General features: G+C 46.3%; 1 protein-coding gene across 1 annotated transcript in view; it reads left to right on the forward strand.

Moving 5' to 3' along the window:
• The first annotated feature begins 11,694 nt into the window (after positions 1–11,694).
• Positions 11,695–14,971, forward strand: part of LOC108791177 (receptor-transporting protein 2-like) — a 45,116-nt gene continuing 41,839 nt past the window's right edge. Inside the window, exon 1 of the mRNA XM_018561576.1 lies at positions 11,695–11,834. Within this exon, the coding sequence (XP_018417078.1) occupies positions 11,695–11,834 (140 nt within the window). The remainder of the gene's footprint in view (positions 11,835–14,971) is intronic.

Raw genomic sequence — 14,971 nt, forward strand, 5'->3', positions numbered from 1 at the left:
TCTGTTAATACCTGAGTGACTTGTCAAGTGTTTGCAAAAGTACAAATTTCCCATTAAATTCCATAGGGCTCATATACATCCGAGTGATGTGCTGCCGCTTGTCGCACCAAATAAGTATGTGTCTGTTAATTGCAGGAAGCAGTGGTGGAGCTACTGCCATAGCGACCCATGCAGCCGCTATGGAGCCCGGAGCAAAGGGGGGCCCAGTGAGGAGCAGGGCTGAGGTACTTCTTTTTCTTAGTTCCGTGGCCATGCACCACTCTGTATTTGCAGCCGCAAGCAACTGTTGTGCCTCTGCCTCCTGCCAGCCAGTTTAATATAACAGCGTAGCGCTGAAGTGATTTACTCTTCAGCTCTGACTTCGGCCCTGGCGTCAGAGCCAGCAGTAGCCAGGCCAAGCAGAAGAGACAGAGATGGAGATGGAGCTGAAAGGTACTGGTACACTTTTCTAAAGGGGACAGTGGGCTGGGGCAAATAAATGGTCAATGGCAGGTTATTGGATGGCTGCAATGTTGTAATCTCTACACTAACACCAATGAAATCTGGGCAAACGGGTTATCATTTGTAACCCCACTTTCCCCAGCTTCACTGGGGTGGCAGTATTATTTTTAGTTATAATTACATTGCCACACGAAGGAAACTCAGGAAAGCGGGATACATTGCACTGTGTACTCCTTCTATAGTGTGGCACCCCAAAATAGCACTGCCACCCCAGTGAAGCTGGGGAAAGTGGGGTTACAAATTTAGATTTTAATGGATATAAAATAGATTTTATCATATTAACACATCGGCAGCGGTAATTATCATTAGTTTTATTTTTATCTGTTTGGGTTTATTTCCATAGTGTAGATTATTTACAAAAACATTACAAATTATAGCCGAAGTGCAGAAGGTGATTTTAATATTTGCGTAACTGCTACTAAGAGCCAGCCCACTGCTTGTATCAGGGCCAAGGGCTCTTGGGAGTAGTACTTAGGCAGGGTGCTGTGATGTTTTCAAAGAAGCAAAATGTACAGCACTCTGCCGGCCCCTCCGACCAGCCATGATCTGCCCACATTGCACAGATGACCCCATTGGGTCTAAAATAAGGTATGTAATGATAATTGAAAGGTTTTATTTAAAAAAAAAAGTCACAACCCCCCCCCCCCCATGTTGCTTTAAGGACTTACCTTAAATGATGCCTCTTGATCCGATCATCTTCTTCCTTCCACTTGTTTTCAGCAATCCCTCCAGCGCTGGTGCTGGTCTCTGACCCAGCACAGACTTATAGTGTCCCATCAACCCCCTATGTAATAGCATTTGGAGTTGACTGGTTCTCTTTAGAGCAGGTCAGCCAATGTCATCACTTCTGGTGATGCACGATCAGCTGTTAATGAAAAGCGGCTTAATGCGCATGCGCACTGGATTCTGATGAGTTGATGTCACATTGATAGCCATCAGATTTTTTTATAGTGTTTACAGCGCAATAACGATTGGATTTTACTACCGCGGGTACTGCACCCACAGTGGTAAAATCTGATCGTTATTCTTGCCCATGCGCTGTAAATACTATGGACAAATCTGATGGCTACCAATGTTATCTGTGACGTCAGCCAATCAGAATGCAGTGTGCATGCGCAGTGAACCGCTTTTCATTAATATAGCTGATTGCACGTCACTAGCAGTGACGACACTGGCTGATCTAACAATATGGCTGGTCTGACAAAACTCCATGCCTGTGACAGATTTCAGCCAAGGCACTGCCTCACTGATCACAGGAACGTTCCCCAGGAGCTGCCCCCCTTCTCTGAATCAGACTCTTTTGATTCGGTTCAATCTTGTCAGCTGACTCAGCAAGTGAACCGAAGAATCGATTCCTGAATCGGTTCATTTGAATGAACCGTTCAAAATGAACTGATTAATTTCAAAGATCCGAACCTCCCATCTCTAATAGGCTTCCTGTCCCTGCTAAAAGGTTAAGAAACCCCACAGTAATAAATATATAGGCTTTCTAGGAAGTAATGTTCAGTGTAGAGATGGGAAGTTCGGATCTTTTAAATTAATCGACTCATTTGAATCAGTTCATTCAAAAGAACCGATTCATGAATCGAATCTTCGGTTCACTTGCTGAGTCGGCTGACAAGCAAGTGAACCGAAGCTCAGAAGCTGTCTGAACCTTCATAGAAGATCCGAATCAGAGGACTCTGATTCAGAGAAGGGTGTCAGGCAGCTCCTGGGGAACATTGATCCTAACGCTATCAATAAATTTAAGTGAAAAAATATGATAAGTGAAAAATAATAAAATAAACAAAAACTAAAACCATAAATTGTTTATTTACATTTTTTTTTTTTATATCTCCTTGAGAAGCCAATTTGATCCTAAAGGGTTAAACCATCAATCTGAATGAGAATCTCCTCTAATCCAAACTCTCTCGCTGCAACCTGCTAATTGATTCAGTGTATTGTTCTACTGGTTGGGACTCACAATTCTTTAACTCAAAATAACGTACGATCTGCCCATCTTGGACAGGCAGATCGTACTTGCGATCATCGCAAGCCCGCCCCCCTGAGGGGCAGTTCGGCAGTTGTCGAACAAGCAGGCCACCAACTCGCCGAGAATCGTATGATTCTCGGCGGGTTTTCCAGCCTGCTTGTTCAACGGAAGACGTAAGGGTCATATTACAAGACCTGCTATAGTCCCTGCTATACGTCACACACTGACACGTCACACTGAGCTGCTTGGATCAGCTCACTCAGCTGAATCGACTCCTCACTGAATAGAATCGATTCAAAAGAACGATTCGTTCATGAACTGGACATCTCTAGTTCAGTGTGCTCTCATGCCAAGTGTTGTGGAACTGAGAAATACTGCATGCTTATTCTTTGTTTTTTTGTTCATCCAAACCAAAAAGGAGATACATTAGGCGAGTGTTCCTGCGCTGTGCAGTTTCACTTTCTATTGTATTGTCACCACTACTGTGTGATAATCCTTAGATCCCTGTCAGAGGTATCTCTGATTCAGTATACTTGAGCTATTTGCATACTGCAAGATAGTTGTGATTTCTCAGATGTATGAGAGTTAAGCTCACCTGACTAGGTCTTATCAGGTAAATCTTCTGTTGTTGCAGTGCACACTTGCAGTTTTATTATTTAAAGGAACAGTGCCCTTTTTGGTTTGGAATTCCTTAGCTAGTGTTTGCTTAGGGAACAGTAAACATTATAGGGTAGAGGTAGGTTAGACATCTGACGGCCACTTAGACAGTTAGAGGCCCGGTTGCATTGATAGCCTAGAATTAGGACGGACCAAGAGATAGGATAGATAGGTCTGTTTTGCTTTATAGGTGAGGCATTACAGATTTCCTCCTCAAGTAGTTAATCTGCTGCCGCTCCAACATTCCGCCTTCTCAAGCCGGATTGGACTCCGCCTTAAATATCATCTCACCAGGGGCCTAGGGTTGCAACCTTTTCTTCGGGTGAAACCCGAAACACTCCAGCGCCACGCGCGGCCAGGGGGGTCGGGCGAATAGGCAGCCAGGAGAAAGAGTAAGGAGATTGTCTTTAGAGGACTACAAATCCCAGCAATAAAAAATAATATGGGGCTACATACTTTGTGTTGTTCTGGGGTGGTGTCCTGATGTCCTAGTTGGCTTGTGCGGGCTCTCGGGTGAGGACTGTGCATGTCTGTGATGTGAGGCTGGGTCAACATTTCAGCAGAAGCGCAGGACCTCCTCGGAGCAACTTGTGCCCGGTTTTCAGGCCACCACAGCCCTGTACACAAGATGTCACAGTTTCAGGCAGACCGGGGCAGCCCCGGGTCCTAGAGAGGAATGCATGAAGGAGGCCCTTCTGCTGTGTGAGCACAATCCCGGAAGAACGTGCGGCTGCCTGTGCGGCTAAAGGTGCGTGTTTTAAGGGGTTAATCCGGGCCAGCTGTAGTGTATCGAACACAGACAGTGCCCGATAGTTTCTGAACTGTCACACTCACAGCACTGCCTCCTAGTCCCGTTGGAGCTGGGAGGGGGGAAGTGAGTGAGTGTGTGTAATTCTTATGCTGATTTTATTGCTGTGAGACCCTGTAAAGAATAAGCTGAGCAGATTCCCTTGAAAGAAGTTTCTGCATGAATCATGGACGCATGCAGAAACTTCTTTCAAGGGAATCTGGTCACCTTATTATTTACAGGTTCTCACAGCAATTGCTAAAATCATTATAAGAACTACACACACTCACTATCTCCACTCCCCCCGCTGGTTTGTTAGTATTGCACATAAAACATGCCCCCATTAAAAAATGCCACAGGTAACCAGTGACATGTTTTGTGGGGGCGTCTTTTATGTGCTTTTGTACATATCACCCAAAACAGATGTCCAGATTCCATGTTAGTGCAACATCCATTTGATTGATAGTTGTCATTCAATCGACAAGCGCTTTTCGGGCCGTGCAAGGTCCGCTTCATCAGGTTCAGAAATGCGCTTGTCGTTTGAATGACAACTATCAATAAAATGGATTTGCACTATAAGGCCTTGTTCACACCAAATGCAGACCAGATCCGGTCAGGTTTATGCACCTGCTCTGGTCCGGATCTGCTCCGCGCTTGGTGTGAACAAGGCCTAAATGTACCGATACTAGTATCAGTGCCGATATCGAGTATTTGGGCGAGTACTCGTCCAAATGCTCCAATACCTTCCCCGATACCAGAACTTCCGGTCAGAGGGAGATCTCTCTCTGACCAGCAGTGCCAAGGGACCATGGAGCCGGCAGAGCCGTCCTGAGGTGGGGTGACACCCAGTGCGGATACCGGGTGACACCCTGCAGTGACGTCATCGCGCACGTGCCTGATGATGTCACGTGTGGAGAGGACGTCACCTGGTGGGATAAGGTATGCCGCCAGGTCCACTCCTCTCTCGAGCAAGTGTCGGGCTCTCGGTCCTTGACCGAGTTCCCGACTTTTCGGGGGGTGACACCAAAATGACTGTCAATCATTTTGGTGTTACCCTGGTGCGGGCCGCTCCTTCCGCACCCCCCTTGTGATGCCACTGGAGCTGGCTTTCTTTTGAATCAGGAAGCTGGGCGGCATGTAATGAACCACCTCCTAGCTTCCTGATTGGTCAGGAAGCCATTAAAAATATCTATGAACAATGAACAATGTGACGCCGGCATCTAAGTTAATCAGGAAGCCAGGAGGCGGGTCGTAATGTGCCACCAGGCTTCCTGATTGGCTAGCTAGCCAGCTTCACTTGTTAGTAGGCAGCCTGGCTTCCTAACCAATCAGGAAGCCGGGAGGCTGGTCATAATGTGCCGTCCAGCTTCCTGATTGGCTAGGAAGCTGGCTTCACTTTTTTCTAGGAAGCCTGGCTTCCTGACCAATCAGAAATTCGGGACGTGAGTCATGACGTTCCGCCCACCTTCCTGATTGGTCAGGAAGCCAGGCTGCCTAGAAAAAGGTGGTTAGGAAGCAGGCTTCAATCAGGAAGCCAGTAGGCGGGTTTACATCATGACTCGCCGCCAGTCTTCTTGATTGGTCAGGAAGCCAGGCAGCCTCTGAAGTCATTGTTCTTTCACTGGAACACTGGCTTCACAGGCAATCAGGAAGCCGGGCAACGGGTCATGATCCGCCGCCCAACTTCCTGATAATTGGGGCACAAAGCATCGGTATCGGCATTTGGTATCGACGAGTACCGAAAATATTGGTACTCGTACTCTATACCGAAAAAATGGTAATTTGCACTAACATGGAATCTTGGTGCTGGTGACATCTGTATTGGAGTTCTTTTGTGATCGGTGCCCTCCGCAGTCATTACGAGCACCCGTTACTTTTGGGATATTCGGTAAGAAGTGCGGCAAGGTATATGGATGCTGCTTTGTATAGTACATATCTGGGGTCCTGTGGCACACTGGCATCTTATGGGGGCATCGTTTTACGTACAGACAGGGGCGTATCTCCTGCGAGGTAAACAAGGCGTTTGCCTTGGGCGGCAGATTTCAGGGGGGCGGCAAAAAAACAGGCAGCCGGGTGCAGGAGGCACCAGCGTCAAATGATGGTGTCCGCAAGGAGGCAGAGAAAATCTGCGAGGAGGCAGGGGGTGGAAGAGGTAGAGGAGACGGAGCAGCAGGAGGGGGCGAGGTGAAGCAGGAGGGGGCGTGGTGAGCCCGGGACAACATCGGATCAGGAAGGGGCAGGGCCAGGGCGCCGTCGCGCCATAGGAAACCAGTGCATGCATGTACTAAAAAATTGCAGCGAGGTGCTACAGTGTTCGGGTTTGGCTTGAAGAAAAGGTGGCAACCCTAATATATATACCCAGGTATAGGTGCACCATTCTTTTAGTACATATGAGCATTTTATTTGTCATTCCTGAATGCTGGTTCTTGGATTGTATATAACATCTGTTTATTCTATATAAAGTTTGCATTGTTTACATATTGGTGTGCCTACATATATTCCTGGTAGAAATCTATGCTGGGAGCAGTAGTACTTTTGCTTTGAGTTATTTTGTGTAAGTCACTAGTCAATTTCCTAGGAAGGGAACATCTCCTCATATGCAGAAGCCCTGTTCTAGGTGGAGGCACTGCCAAATTTATTGTCAAAACCCAGTCTTCCATTTAGCGAAGGCCCTGCCTCACATAGTTACCTGCAGGTTAGCACCATAGCCTATTTGGAGAGGGCAGTTTCATTTACCCCCTGTCCCAGGGGCGTATTTACCACGAGGCAAACAAGGCGTTTGCCTAGGGCGGCACTTTCCTGGGGGGCGGCCCTAGGCAAACGCCTTGTACCGCAAACGTCTGTCTGACAGCATGTTTGTAAAAGCTGAAGCTCCATTTAAGGCACGGAGCCTGCTTGTGGTGGAGAGGGGGGAGGGCGGGAGCCTGCTTGTGGTGGAGAGGACGGGAGCCTGCTTGTGGTGGAGAGGGGGGAGGGCGGGAGCCTGCTTGTGATGTACTGCTGGGGCCACAAATATAATGAAGCGGCCCATGGGATTGTGTCACCCCTGTTTCAGGTTACCCTTACTAGCCATCACACTACAGTTCTGCCTGGAGATTTCTGTCACTAGGAAGATCTTCTGCACGGAGCTCCGCCCACCAGCCAATGAGAAGAGACCTCACCCCTTCCATCCACCACACGAGGATCTCTGGCTGGGGGGGCGGAGTTTAACTGCAGAAGCTGGTCGAGACGTCGTCCTGCACGCTCCTGCCAGCTCCCGCCCGCAAGACACGGCCTGAGCCAGCATAGCATGTGACGTACGCCCGGCCCAGACCCGCTGTACGTCAATCCCACGTGACCATACACACGTGAACCGAGCGTAAGCATCACAAGGACGTGACGATACCACTCTCAGCCTGCGCAGAGATTTCCCAGCTCGCAGGACACAATCTCAGGCCAGCAGACTGAGAGCAATCGTCACCAGGGTTGGTTAACTCCGCAGTTAACCCTTTACCCACAACCGTTCACTGCCACCATGTATTTTCCGGAATACAAACCCTGCCCAGCAAATGCTGCGACAATTTAAACACTTAAACAATGCCCGTGATACCGCTGTTCTCTCAGACAGGAATATGACAGGATTCACCATAGCGCTCTTCACAGAGACAAGGATGCTTTAAGTTCGTATTTAGAGCGTAGAGATAAGCTTAACGATATTTTAAGATCGTCCTTTTATAAAAGAAACGGTGCAGAAAATATACAGAAAAGGATTTAATAAAAAGAGACAACATATATATACAACAGTAAAAAATAAAGGGAATAAAAGAATATTCAACAGTCCTGGAATGAGGAGCTCTGACAGAGTTCAGAGTTCAAGAAGCAAAGTGGAAGTCTGCAGGGCTCTTCTTCAAGCAGGCTTCCAGCAGATAATGTCCAAAGATTAAAGGGAAACTCTTCTGCGATGTTAAGCTGGTTAGACCCCACAGAGCCCTGGTGAGACCACCACAGAGCCCTGGTGAGACCCCACTGAGCCCTAGTTTAACCAGGGCTCTTTGGGGTCTCACCAGGGCACTGAGGGGTCTAACCAGGCAGGTGAAACCGCACAGAGCCCTGGTAAGACCCCACAGGCCTGAGTGGGGCGTCATGTTTAGGTTTTGCCTAAGGCCCAGCAAACTCTAGAGCCGCCTCTGCAACCAATCAGCTGTTGGACTTACCTTACATATTTTCTGTCAGAAGCTCTCCTCAGCAGTGATTTTCATCAAAACAACTCCCTCCCTTCCTCCATTGTCGCGGCTATCCTTTGTTAGGGGGGTATTGTCCCCCATATATAGGGGTGGACAGTGTTTCCTAGTATATTGGACTGGTGTTATGATTATGGCTCGAGACTGCGTGACTGCGCTAATTTCAGGGATCCCAACCTCCCTGAAATGATGGCAGATAGCAGGGGAGCTAATACTTCCCTGCAAACTTCTGGGAGGGTTTTTGTACTCTGACAGCTCCTGCCATCAGAATAAAAAAACAAACAAAAAAAACAACAGCAGGCTACTTGGGAATGAATGGCTAGGCTGCTATTGTCTATTTCTATTTGCAATAGCCAATAGCAGGCTGGCTATTGCACCCGCCCACTGCTGCTGTCAATCAGCAGAAGAGGACCTGAAGAAGGTGAATTCCAATGCTGTGTTTTATTTTTATTTTGCTCCGACGGTGGTCGGCGGCTGTGCTGTTGGAAAGAAAAAACAGACAGCAGGGAAAGGTTTATGGGATAAAATGTTTCTCTCGGATGGATCCTGTCTGCGTCCGAGCAAAGACACCCGCACCCGCACGGACGTACAGTTTGGGTGAGCATACCACCGTGTACTCCCATAGAGAGTGTGAATGAGGGCTTAAGGGGTTTAAAAGTTTATGTATGTTTGAAGGCCGGCCGAAGGCTAGCCCGGATTTGTGGGTGGAGCCTGTGCCTTTGAAGACGGCACAGCTCACAGGGGATTTACGTCGGCGGGTCACGAACATCATCTGTACTTCCGGGTTGGTGACGTCAGCTACGAGCTCTCCACGAGACGGAGGGTTTGCGGAAGCCGGGCTCTCCCACTTCACCTACGAGTGCTTTCTGAGGACTTACGATCGGACCTTTCGGCATCTGTTTGTGGAGCTGTGTGTGGGAAGGTGAGGGAGAGAGGGAGGGAGAGAGGGAGGGGGGATCTATCTTGGAGGAATATTTCATTACATGCAGTTCCGGGTCGAGCACTAGGGGTCAGCACTGCCGTGCACGTTGCTTAATGTTTTGCTCAGCTGTCATTTCTTTGTAACGAGTTCTTAAAGGTGCATTTCCATAATTCGTGTGAGGGGTTTTAATTCTCAACTGGGCATGATTGTCAGTGCATGTGCAACTGCTTTTTCACCGGGTTCTGTTTAATTGGGGCTGTTTGGGGGGGATGTTTGCATGCTTTTCACCAGTTATTTTTGGGCACGTTATGCGTCAGTTCATACAGTACATGCTTATAATAGCTGGTATTTCTCTCACATCGGTTAGCTCATGACGTTAAAAAAGGGAAAAAAAACAAAAAAACTTACAAATAAAAGTTTAGGTAGATACATAAATGAACATAGAGGACATACATACATACATACTTTCGTCAGAGGGTGTGTTCATTTCATGCAGCCGCACTCAGTCACAAGGAGCATGCGTACGTTGTCTCATATTTCCTAGACCAGTTCCATACGTCATACGGTCAGTTTTCCACAATTCCTATTGTTATACATTACCTGCTGCGCCTGCAGGTACGTTAGCCCGCAGTATTCGTTTATAATTGATCTGTCACGTTGCAGATTCAAACTCGGGCTCGCTTTTTTATACGTCAGTGGAAACGACAAACATACTTCGTGTCAGCCTCGTTGGCATACACATACGTTCCAAACACGCTGCATGGTGAGGGGGGGGTTTAAGTCTGTCACCTTGTCTGCCTAGCACGTGGGCAGCAGGGCGCACGTATCATAATTTGTTTTGTTTGGTTGTTTTAGTGGTCATGTCTCAGCTATCAGACATTGAGGAGTTCGCGTCCATGCCTCCATCCCTTTTGGGCATGTTAAATTTTGCCATGAGGATCATTCCTCAGGGTAGGTCGTTTATTTCCAGATTGTTAGTTTTATTGCAGGAAACTCACGATTTGGACGCATCAGTTCATCTAAATGCCAACGCCTGGGCAGATCTGTTCATGTGGGAAAGATTTCTGAGTGGGTGGAATGGCATTTCGATGTTTGTTCCTAGGGCCACCGTCAATTCTCCACACACTTTTTCAGATGCGGCAGCCTCGGTAGGTTTCGCTGCCATTTTTAGCTCACATTGGTTGGCCGGCTTATGGCCCACGGAGGTACTACGGATGCCGGGTTTTTCTCAGACTTCGGCATTGTTCGAGATCTATCCTACCGTAGCAGCTGCGGTAGTTTGGGGGCAAATGTGGTCGGGTCACACGGTGGTTTTCCACACTGACAACATGGCGACTGCAGAGATCATTAACAAGGGTAGATCCAAATCTTTACTCATCATGTCTTTCAATACGCAGATTGACCTGGATAGCTCTGGAGCAGGGGTTTCATTTTCATGGTTTGTTTGTGGAAGGGGTGAGAAACGTTTCGGCCGATGCTTTGTCTTGTTTTGATTTTTCACGTTTTTTCTTACAGAATCCAGAGGCGGATACAGTGGGCACCCCGGTACCAGACTGGCGCTTGCTGGTATTGGACTAGAATCTCTGATGATGGTCGCCAGTTCACTCATTACAAAATCTTTGTCTAGCAGTACTTTGAGAGTGTACCGCAGAGCGTGGGAGGTTTTCTCCAAATTTCAGGTGACTTGTCCTAGGGGTAATACCGGTCAGGTCAAATACATGGTGGCCTTCGTGTCTTACTGTCATTCAGTTCTGGCCCTATCTGACAACACGATCAGGCTATATTTAGCGGGGTGCAGCATTTTTTGGCGCTTCAGGATCCGGATAGACCTTCCATATTTGCTGCCCATCCGATCAAGGCCATCCTCAGGGGTATCCAGAAGAGTCAGGCCACGGTCGGGTTGATCCGTCGGCCTATCACGGGGGACATCTTTCGCAGACTGTCAGAGGTTCTTTTACCTTTCGGGGTTCTTCCCAGTCTGGTGCTCAAGTCAGCCATGTATTTGGCTTTCTATGGGTTTTTGAGGCCAGGGGAGGTAACCCAGGGGGCAGTGGTTCTCTGCAAGGGCAATTTAGTTAAGGTGGGTGTTAGCTATCAGCTGCAGTTACCTCACGACAAAACCAGGCAGGTGGGTCCCGGGCACTTAGTCAAATTCTTCCAAAACGGGAACGCTTGTTGTCCAGTGATAGTTCTTGACAATCTCTTTTTGGCTCTTAGTCTCCACAAGTCAAAGGACCCCTTACTCAAACCCATGGCTAGCATGGGTTTGAATCCAGCACAGTTTTCTGGGCATTCATTCCGCATTGGGGCAGCTTCCGCTGCGGTGTCACTTACGTGATAAGGCTCGGACCACAAGTTTGAAGGCTGGCCGAAGGCTAGCCTGGATTTGTAGGAGGAGCCTGTGCCTTTAAAGACGGCACGGCTCACAGAGGATTTACGTCGGCAGGTCACGAACGTCCCCACCCGCCCATCCCCCTTGCTTTCATTCATTTAATTTACATTCAGAGTATGCCATCTTTTAGGCATACTGACCTGAGAATTAATTAATTTAATTTCTTCGGCGTAGGCTTTGGCATTTACCACACCCTATAACAACAACAAACCTTAACCCTGCTCACTCAGTAACAAGGAGAAAATGGACGAGCACATTTGGAGAGAAACATTTCAAAGTGAAATGCAGTATAAAGGAATCCATGATCGGTGGGACTTCTCTGTGGATGAACATTTCCAGGCACAGAAGGGTTGGCTTCAATATTCATTGTGCGGCTTTGCCAGGTGAGTTTGTGTCATATCCATTGCTTTCAGCAGTATAGTCATTATGTGTGTCATTCTTCTTACGTGTGTAGAACAGAATAATGTACTGTATATGCTACTATGTATATATTATTATGCACATTAGAGAATCACTTCCAAGGGTTCTCTTCTATTATAATCAATCATACCCAAGAGAGGAGGATATTACTCTCACTTACAAGGCACCTCTATGGTTGCAGGAACACTCGGAGCTCCTCTGTCTTTTTATTCTAGCCTCATTTAAACCAGTCACCAGCAATGATAAATCTTAACATGATTATAGATAAGTGGGGAGGCTACAGAAACAATTCACAATATAAAGAGAAATAAGGGGAGTCAACATATTTTTGTGCTGAAGATGCTGCGATCCGGTTCAGGATTCAGTTACATTCATCTTGTTAATTCTGAGGTTATGAGTCTACGTTTATGTACTACAGCAAACTGGCTAATAATGCTATGTAGAAAAACTATTAAACTTTTCCTGTTTGAAATGCCCCTATATATTCCTTATTTATTCATAGCATTCATTACATTGACACCCCTTGTCAGTTAATCCGTTTATACAGTCACTCAGAACTATTTTAAATAATATCTGTGGGAATTTAAAGCAAAATGCGGCTATTAAATAGGTTTAGGTTGTAGAATATTTTAAATAAGAACTCTGGCAAACAAAAAACATACCCTTGCAGTGGGGCTACTCCTGCAATGCAAGGGTTAAATGCTTGTTTTGTGTATGAGGCTCAAATAAAGCAGTTTTGCTCACCTGATCCTCAGTCCCACAGGCTCCCTCGAGGCTGCTAGACCGGTTCCCAGAGCCTCTTCTCCCATGGGCTCCAGCGGCCTAATGAAAGCTTACGACATCATGTAGGTACATTGACCTGCATTAGACATAATGACACCAAGGGACATCCCTTAGCTAGAAAAGTATGGACACTGGCACGCCAAGTCAAATGCATCTATGTATTGACGTAAATGCAGCAAATCACATTATAGAGCACTATTGTATAATGTGATTTGCTGCATTTACATCAATAAATAGACGCATTTGACCTGCAATTTTGGAGTGCCGGTGTCCATGCTTTTCTCTGCAAATTGATGGTTGCCATCCGTCGACTACCACTGCACCCACCTAATCTACATGGAGAAAGCGGTCAGGAGTGCGAGGGGTTCATGGACTCTTATCCCAGCTAGAGCACATGGGGAGAGAGGTGAGTGATGACTGTTGCGGGACTGAGGGTTAGGTAAGTAATACAGCTTTATTTGAGCCCCTAGACAAAATAAGCACTTAACCCTTGCAGTGTGGGGGTAGTCGATTGTCGGCGGGTTTCTAGCCTGCTCGTTCGATAGCTGTGGAACGGGCCGGTGTGCGCACGCACACACTGCCCGTTCTGCATTGCGGTCATCTGAAGCCCGCCCCTCAGCGGGGCGGGCTTTCAATGATCGCAAGTACGATCTGCCCGTCCAAGGTGGGCAGATTGTACGAGCTTTCAATAAGCATACGACCATCGTAAGACAAAAGTCTTGAGATGGTCGTTAGGTGTATGGGCACCTTAATTAGTCACAAAAATATAAACTTTGTGTGTGAACTTTAATGTAATAACAGTAATGTTTCTGAGGTCTTAGTCCCCACTGATCACCCTGAAAGAAACATCTTCCATTTTTCTGCCAGTATCATGAAATCTCATCCAATGAGTTACTGTATCTGTTTCAGGTTTTGCTGCTCAATTTGTGGTCGCGATTGGGCTTCTTCACAAGTGTGCCTTTTATTCCACATGAAGCTGAAATCATCTTTTGGGCGGGTGAAGATGCATATCTTCAGGCAGAAGTGCAAAGTATGTAAATGTGCCAATTATGAGGAACCCGTCTTCTTAGTAGAGAATGTTGAGGTGGCTATGAAGTGCTTGGTTAAAAAGATACGTCAGAAATTTTACAAACTGCCCATAGAAGACATCCCGAGGAACTTTGTCAGAGATGGAAGACAAGATGGTCCGCATGATCGTGTCAACTGTGAAGCCTGTGCAAAGGGAATTTGTAACTATATAAAGAGCCAAGAAAATCAGTCAAAGCAGAAAAAATATACTTACCATGAAGACATATACACGACATACAATACACCATCACGACATCAACAATCATGGGAAGACATTCAAGAAGTCACAAGACCATACATGACTATAAGTCACAGTCCACGTGTGCCACAGTATCCCCAAACATCACAACATTCAAGGCAAGAAGATTGGTCACTTATCAGCAATCCAATTGTACCACGGCGTGAGCAAAACATTCCAGAGCGAAAATCAAAATTGGGCTTTATAATATGTTGCTGTATAATATGTTTCTGTATATATTACTGTAAAAGGAAAATGAAATGAACGAGCATATATCCATATGGTTTCTTTAACTGCTTGAAGACCAGGTGTTTAGACCCCCTTTCCTGGCCAGGCCATTTTTCAGTATTCAGCGCTGCGGTACTTTGACTGACATTTATTCCATCATACAACGCTGTACTGAAATGAATTTTATACCATTTTTTTGGGGACAGATAGAGCTTTCTTATGGTGGTATTTAATCACCACTGGGGTTTTTATTTTTTACTATAATTAGGAAAAATTACTGACAATTTAGAAAAAAAATTTTTTAACATTATATTAGGAAACATTTTATTATTACCCAGTTTTTTGGTAAAATATAAAATTCGGGGTCACGTCGGGTAAATAGACACCAAACATGTCAAGCTTTAAAGTTGCGCGCACCCGCGAAATCGCAAAAAACTACCATACCCAAAATTGGCCATAGGCGACACTTTAAAAGCTTTTACCGCTCATCAGTTTAGTGTTATCAGTGATTGATGGCCCTAGAATTATTGCTCTCACTCTGACGTTTGCGGCGATATGTAACATGTGTGGCGTAATGGGCGCAATCGTCTTTTTTGCACGTATGCGCCCCCGACGCATGTTTGCATGCGTGTATGTATGGGTGGGGACTTTAAACATTTTTTTTGTTTTTTTATTCTTTTTTATGTGTAAGTTTAAAAAAAAAATTGTTGGGGGGGGACTTTTTTTTCCTATTTTTTTTCCACTAAACTTTATTGTTATCACATACGGAGGCTAATAAACCCC

Source organism: Nanorana parkeri, unplaced genomic scaffold (genome assembly GCF_000935625.1).
Source record: "Nanorana parkeri isolate BGI_ZX_2015 unplaced genomic scaffold, ASM93562v1 scaffold531, whole genome shotgun sequence".
Classification (NCBI taxonomy): domain Eukaryota; kingdom Metazoa; phylum Chordata; class Amphibia; order Anura; family Dicroglossidae; genus Nanorana; species Nanorana parkeri.